The sequence below is a fragment of the Cornus florida genome, unplaced genomic scaffold (assembly GCF_030987335.1).
Source record: "Cornus florida cultivar Cherokee Brave unplaced genomic scaffold, ASM3098733v1 CherokeeBrave_3.0.0_Hap2_Chr05, whole genome shotgun sequence".
Lineage (NCBI taxonomy): Eukaryota > Viridiplantae > Streptophyta > Magnoliopsida > Cornales > Cornaceae > Cornus > Cornus florida.
In genome coordinates, this window is record NW_026775575.1 from 81,671,026 (window position 1) to 81,679,089 (window position 8,064).

The 8,064-nt window shown below is 33.9% G+C and overlaps 1 protein-coding gene across 1 annotated transcript; it reads right to left on the reverse strand.

Annotated features, from left to right (window-relative positions):
- Positions 1-563: 563 nt before the first annotated feature.
- Positions 564-7,143, reverse strand: LOC132307156 (tubulin beta-2 chain). Its single transcript, XM_059804838.1, has 3 exons — positions 6,641-7,143; positions 5,795-6,064; positions 564-1,404 (listed from the first exon to the last, which is right to left on the reverse strand). Exons 1-3 carry the CDS (start codon positions 7,032-7,034, stop codon positions 734-736), a joined length of 1,335 nt encoding a protein of 444 aa, XP_059660821.1. The 5' UTR covers positions 7,035-7,143; the 3' UTR covers positions 564-733.
- Between the last annotated feature and the right edge of the window lie 921 nt (positions 7,144-8,064).

Here is an 8,064-nt window from a genome sequence, read left to right on the forward strand (position 1 = left end):
TATCTTATTACTTCTTGATCAACAAAGCATAACTCTATTCTTTCTTGGTTTCTCACTATTTTTTTATGTTAAGAAATGCCAAGCCACATTGAGGAAATGACATGATTCAGACCAACTTGATCTAGGCAACCAGATTAAGTTGTCCGAAGAACATGTTATGAAAATTTGGGCATTGAACTGGCAAACACATTTCAGTACATGGGGCATTGAAATGCCAAGCACAAAATTGTTCTAATATACGGAAGATGCCAAGCAAATTGTGGTAGTGACATCCAGATTAAATTTTTATTTTTTATTTTCGAATCAGATTAAGTTGTTTAAAGCATAACATGTTGTGAAATTTGGGCATTGATTATAGATAGTCAAAGAATATTGGAAAGTGTCGTGAAAATCAACAATTGGCAGCATCATCATGCAACATCTATTTGAATGTTCTATGGTTGCTGCTAATCGAACCAAATATGATCAACAATTGGCAGCATCATCATGCAACATCAATTTGAATGTTCTATGGTTGCTGCTAATCGAACCAAATATGATCAACAAGTTTACCACCCAGAATCTTAAGGGAAAAAAAATATAGAAAACACTATAGAAAATCATATTTCAGTCATAGAAGGTAAAATAACATAGTTGTTCGATTGACCAATCGAATCCTACAATCTGTATAAACTGGTAGTTGAGGTTACAACCACAGTAACAGCAAGTTTCCAAATTAGCATATGCTCAGGCATCACTCCTGATATTCCTCTTCATCCTCATACTCTCCCTCTTCATCAGCTGTTGCATCTTGATACTGCTGGTACTCAGAAACCAGATCATTCATGTTGCTCTCAGCCTCTGTGAACTCCATCTCATCCATTCCTTCACCTGTGTACCAATGCAAGAACGCCTTCCTCCTAAACATAGCCGTAAATTGCTCGCTCACACGCCTAAACATTTCCTGAATTGATGTTGAGTTGCCAATGAATGTCGCCGCCATTTTAAGCCCAGTAGGCGGGATGTCGCATTGAGTGGACTTGACATTGTTGGGAATCCACTCAACAAAGTAGGAAGAGTTCTTGTTCTGGACATTCAGCATCTGCTCATCTACCTCTTTTGTGCTCATCTTTCCACGGAACATAGCCGATGCTGTCAAATAACGGCCATGGCGTGGGTCAGCTGCACACATCATGTTCTTTGAGTCCCACATTTGCTGGGTGAGCTCGGGGACTGTCAAGGACTGGTACGATTGAGAACCGCGCGAGGTGAGAGGAGCAAAACCCACCATGAAGAAGTGAAGGCGAGGAAATGGAATGAGGTTCACCGCAAGTTTGCGAAGATCAGAGTTGAGCTGGCCAGGGAATCTTAGGCAACATGTAACCCCAGACATGGTTGCAGATATTAAATGATTTAGATCACCAACTGTAACAATATGAGAGGGAAAATATATGTTAATAATAAGAGCAAGGAAAAACATGATAATTGATAATGATGAAACTTACACAAAAGAAACAACTTGCATAGAACTCCAAATTACATAATACTTCAACTCAAGCACATTAGATAATAATATAAAAATTATCAGGAAATTGAACACCAACTTATTTGAACTAAGTCCATACGAAATAATGCAATAAAAAAATTAATGAGATAAATGATAGTCTTTTGGATTCAATGTACACGTGACCATCATTCTCTCATTAATCTCAAAGCCACTCATATTTACTTGTAAACTTTTGGTGCAAAGATCAATTTGTAAGGAATACAGTTTCCCCTAGTCCAAAGCAAACACAAACTTGTAAACGTTTGGTGCAAAGATCAATTTGCAAGGACAGTTTCCCCTAGACCAAAGGAAACACAACTCGAGCTCCTGTAGTATTGCAGAAGTTCACAGTTTACTTTACAGATGATTATACAACCCAATGAAAAGGGCATGACAGTTCAAAACATGAGAAATCGAAAATTAACGGCGTTAAGTAAAAAGCACTCCATATCTTAGTAGCTCTACATATATAAAAGCAAAAGTAAACAGTTGTAAAGAGCAAACAGAATAGTAAGTACTCAAAGTTGACAATTGGCATCATTATCATACTCCAGCAAAAAGTAAAGTAAACAGTTTAACTTAACGTATATGTATCACATCCCAGTAAAGATTCTGTGCATTATATCTCAACAATTTATTTCACTAATATAATTAAGTATCTTTATTACTCTTTGGAGTAAGAAAGAAAAATAGAATTTTCTTCTCAGTTGGCAGTAACTCGTGTTGATAACGTGTTACAATCATGTAAGAAATATATTATCAATTGAACAGAGAACAAACTATAGAATTACAAAAAAACAAGATAAGAAAGCATGTGGGAATGGAATATAACAATTATTGTACTGACATAATGCATTAAAAGTGTGAACCACGCTCATCTATAACAATTATGCACAATACACTTGATCTTATAGGCAAAAGTTTCACCGCCTTAGATTACTGACCTCATTTGCCACAATGCACCATACTAACACAATACATTTAAAGTGTGGACCCCATTCATATATATATATATATATATATATATATATATATATATATATATAACAATTATTAGTTAAGCTGTTTACTAGTCTGTTTAGTTAGCCTTGAGCCGTTCTACTTTTTACTGATTGCTCTTTACTTTTCTATTTATTTATAAATATACAAGTGGGGTTCACACTTTAAATGCATTGTGTCATTATAGTGCATTGGCAAAGTTTCACAGCCTTTTTCCTTCTTTTTTTTCATTGGCAAGAAACACTCACACATCAAAATTTGCACCACCTTCTATTTTGGAAGGCAATGAAGAACCAATAGGTTATATAGCCCTAGGTTTCACCATTTGAGTTTGCTGACCTCGTTTGCTCACTGTACTAACACGATGCGTATAATACTACTCACCCTTGAAGACAATCACCATGGTCCCAGGGCAAACTCCTTCTTCCTTCTGCAAGCTTTTGCTCCACCCACAAAGACTTCACTCTTATGTCCCTTAAAAACCTTCAAGCCTTATGTGGGAGCGTCCACGAGTATTCAAGACCCCATTCAATAAATAGTGTATGAGAGAGATGAATTCTCTAGATCTCCTTCCTTTGTAAGACAAAGATGTATTTCAATTCTCTTACCCTAAAATGGTTATAGGGATCTTATATATGAAAACCCTTGAAGACAATCAACATGATCCTAGGGCAAACTCTTTTTTCTTCCTTTTAAAAGCTTTTGTTCCACCCTCAAATAGTTCACTTTTATCAGTTTATGTTCCTTAGAAACCTTCAAATCCTTCTTATGTGGGAGCCTCCATGAGTGCTTAAGACCTTATTCAATAAATAGTGCATGAGAGAAATGACTTCTCTACATCTCCTTCCTTTGCAAGACAAAGATGTCTTTCAATTCTCTTACCCTAAAATGGTTATAAGGATCTTATATATGAAACAACTTTGGAGTGTTAATAGCATTCCCCATTCAAGTATTAGGGTAAATTCCACACCCATTGGGCTTATATTTCTTTTGTGAGCTAAAAGTGAGGATCTAAGAGGGCCCAATTCATAAGACACCTCAATCCATCTTATGAATTGATCGATACACATATTACTCACCAAAAATATGTAAAATTATTTTAACCACAAATTCCATTCATTCGGTTAACGAATCATTGACTTTGGAACACACCCTCAAGATTATATCTATATGGGTATTTAATTTTACGACGCGGTAAATCTAAGCACTTGGTGATTTTGTTATATGAGTAAATGGAACTAGTCAAGGAGAACAATTGAAGTTTAATTATGCATTTGAAATGATGACATTATATTAATCATTTGCTAAGTAGTTGCTTGTATTTATTGTGTAAATTAACAAGGTGGTTTAACCTTTCTTGAATTGGAGTTCAATCACTATTGTATGGTGATATTAATCTTGACATGGGTTGAATCAATTTTTGTGTCATGAAATGACTGGGCTAAAATTGTTGAAGTCCATTCTAGCCCTAAGAGGAATTGGGCCTACTTAGATCTTCACTCTTAGTCCACAAAAGAAATATAAGACCAATGATATAGAATTAGTGTGAAATTGTAGGAACTACTAAGGACAGACTAATACTTGAATGAGGAATGCTATTAGCACTCCAAAGTGGTTTCATATATAAAATCATTTTAGGATAAGAGAATTGAGAGACATCATCTTATAACGGAAGGAGAAAAAGTGTAGAGATTTCATCTATCTCATATACTCTTATTGAAACCTCATTCTTGAACATACTCATGAAGGCTCCCACATAGCAAGGGCTTGAAGGTTTATAAGGAACATAAAAGTTAAGTCTTTGAGGATGAAGTAAAAGCTTGCAAAAGGAAGGAGGAGTTTGCCCTAGGAATCACCTTGGTAAGGTGATTGTCTTTAAGAGTGAGTATTCTAATATCATATACATGTTCATTTCTTCATACATTCATTCATATTTTTTAAAGAACTTGAATCAAACCTCTACACACTAATCTTGGTTGGGAAATATTTTCAAAACCCATTTGCTTTCCAATGGTATCATTAGTTTTGAGCACTTTACTTTTTACTGTTTGCTCTTTATTTTTTCTATTAACTTATAAATATATAAGTGTAGTCTATACTTTAAATGCATTGTTTCTATGAACAGTATGCTTGGATTTTAAATTAAATTATTCCAAACTTGGCCCCCAAATATATTAACCCAACCCAATTACACTAAACATTTAGTTAGTTAATATTATCCCAATCCAATAACCAAAAAATATCACCCTTCTTGTAAGTCCAATCCAATAGCTCTTGTAATATAATATTTGCCCAATAAAAATATCAGCCAAAAACATGATTGCAACAATCCAAAAGCTTGTATATGAATTCTTGCAATGAGATTTCGACGGTGGGGTCCAAAGATATAGATTAAATATGTAAGTTCATTCTCTCTCCTAATTCTCTTTCACCTAGACCTATCAATGGTTCGGATGTTGATATGAATTCGATCCGATTATCCGGATATGGATTGAATAAAAAATTTGATAACCCAATAATAATCTAAATCCAATAGCCGATAGTGATTCAATACGATTAAAATTATATATTTATTACATTACAATATAATATATTAATTATCTACCATTAAATTTATATGTATTAATTATCTACTATTAGATTCATTTGCTTGCATAGTTAACAACTCTCCAGTCCACCTAACCTTATAACTAGACACATCAATTAATCAAATTTTGATCATAATCCAAACCCGATCCGAATCCGAGCCAAATAATTAGGATATGGGATGGAACATTCAATTCGATAATCCGTGAGCTAAACAAATTAGATATGAATTATAGTCAATCTGGTCCGAATCTAATCTGTTTACAACCCTACATTCACCTAAACAATTAGGATAAATTTTTGTATGCATATATAAAGAATGGAATGCTTTCAATTTTTAAATAGTATTGTATTAGATCTTCTCATGTATGGTAAAATCAAACATACAAAGTATTCAATTTTTTTCATGGATTTCACAACCACGCTTTGTCACCATGAACTACAATGCTCAAACATTAAGAAATTTTCTCATGAGGCACAACTACTGGCAATATAATCTGAGACCCAGCTATCTAGCTTTAAACATATATATGTACAATATATAGGTCTGTTTTAAACTCGGACAAAAAGTCTACAATATTGTCATGAATTAGCCAAGAATTGAACATACACTAAAAATGGCACTATCCACATAAGCAAAAAGAAGAATAAGGGAAATATGATGCAAAAAATAGAAAAACTTACAGCTTGGGGTTGTGAGCTTCAATGTCCTAAAGCAAATATCATATAAGGCCTCATTGTCAAGAACCATGCACTCATCTGCATTTTCAACAAGCTGGTGAACAGACAATGTGGCATTGTAAGGCTCCACAACTGTATCCGAGACCTTGGGTGATGGAAACACAGAGAAAGTCAGCATCATCCTATCTGGGTATTCTTCCCTAATCTTCGATATCAAAAGGGTCCCCATTCCAGACCCCGTCCCACCTCCTAGAGAATGGCACACCTGAAACCCTGCATACCAAATAACATAACATCTATGCTTGTAGATCAAACATATGTGTATACATATATATACTTATATACACAGTAATGCTATTCAAATCAATAGACAAAAACAGATTAGATAAATTTATGGGTTCATACATACATCATATATCTCCTGGTCACAATCTATACATGCTAATGAAACATGTGTACCCACCAAGCAGTCACAATCTATACATGTAATTTGTAAATCAAATATGTGAGCAAAAATACATATATAATTATATATACACTAATGCTATACAAATCAAAATACTAAAACAGATTAGATACATTTAAGGGTTCATACATATATCATATATCCAGCAAGTAATCTATACATGTAAGTTGAATATGTGTGCACCTATTCAAATCAAAATACCAACTCAGATTAGATACATTTAGGGGTTCATACATATATCATATATCCAGCAAGAAATCTAGACATGTAAATTGAATATGTGTGCACATATCCGCGCACGCGCGCACATATATAATTATATCTACAACCAAAAGACAAACGGATTGGATACATTTATGGGCTCATACATATAACATATATACCTTGCAAGCAATCACAATTCTCTGCCTCCTTCCTAACAACATCAAGAACAGAGTCGATCAACTCTGCTCCTTCAGTATAGTGCCCTTTAGCCCAATTGTTTCCGGCACCAGACTGGCCAAAAACAAAGTTATCTGGACGGAAAACCTGACCAAAAGGCCCAGATCTGAGACTATCCATAGTCCCGGGTTCCAGATCCATGAGCACGGCCCGAGGAACGAAGCGGCCACCGCTGGCCTCGTTGAAATAGACATTGATCCTCTCTAGCTGAATATCAGTGTCGCCATGGTACCGTCCGGTGGCGTCTATGCCGTGCTCGGCGCAGACCACTTCCCAGAACTTGGCCCCGATTTGGTTGCCACATTGGCCTCCCTGAATGTGAAGAATTTCACGCATTTTCTTGGTGGAAAAAGAAGCGGAGAGAGAGAGATTGAGGAAAGAAAAGAGAGGGTCAAAGAGAGATGTAAATAAGCAAACCCTACCTATGTGTATGGGTTGTTTATAGCAAGTGTGCGTGTGTTTTTAACTTATGCCAATCTAATTTTGGTTTGAATTTTGAATTTCAGTCTAAAATTTCAACGGCCAGGATGTATCTAATCGAGCGATTGCGAGGATTTCAAGGGATTGAAAACCAACTGTCCAATTGAATTGTGAATTTTTGAATTTAAAGCGTTCTTGGTAAAGCCCGTTTGATAAATACAATTGTTTATTATTATTTTTTTTTGCTTTTTTCGGGTTCTTGTTGCATTTGTGAATTTATCAAATCCAACATATTAGTAAAATACGGTACGAAAAAAATATGAGTACAAAAACGTACGAATATAATTCGATATTTTTTTTAAAATACGTTTAAAAAATTTGGCAAAACAATACGAAGACGTAAAAATATAAATACGGATACATACGTGTATAATACGTTATATATTCTAAAAATTCTGGATAAAAAATTCGACTATACACATCTTATTATTTTCTTATATATATATATTTGTAAGGACAATAAAGAATATGTAACAAATAATGAAATAAATATATTACAATTGACACAATCACAATAATCATAAAAAAAAATTCATAAATATATAATTTGATATTCTACATTTACAAACTTCTAAAATAATAATAATAATAATAAAGATATTAACGAAATTTAAAAGATCTCACTACAAAACAAAAAATCTATAAATATTTACAAATATCAATAAAAACTTATGATTCTTCAAGATTATAGTGTTCCACAATATATATATATATATATATATATATATATATATCATTATTTTGATTAAAGATCATAATTGGAGTAACAACAATAAAAGATTGCACAACAAATAACATTATTTTGATGGCTTGAAAGATAATGGCTGTACCAAGTAAAAGAAGGTAGAAAATACAATAGTTTGCACAACAAATAACATTATTTTAA

Excerpts from the sequence above, each read along its gene's own strand:
- LOC132307156 (XM_059804838.1), bottom strand. The coding sequence starts at position 7,034 with ATGCGTGAAATTCTTCACATTCAGGGAGGCCAATGTGGCAACCAAATC. Across the intron at positions 6,065-6,640 it reads GAATTGTGATTGCTTGCAAG|GGTTTCAGGTGTGCCATTCT; the intron begins GTATATATGTTA and ends TTTGGTATGCAG. Across the intron at positions 1,405-5,794 it reads GAAGCTCACAACCCCAAGCT|TTGGTGATCTAAATCATTTA; the intron begins GTAAGTTTTTCT and ends ATATTGTTACAG.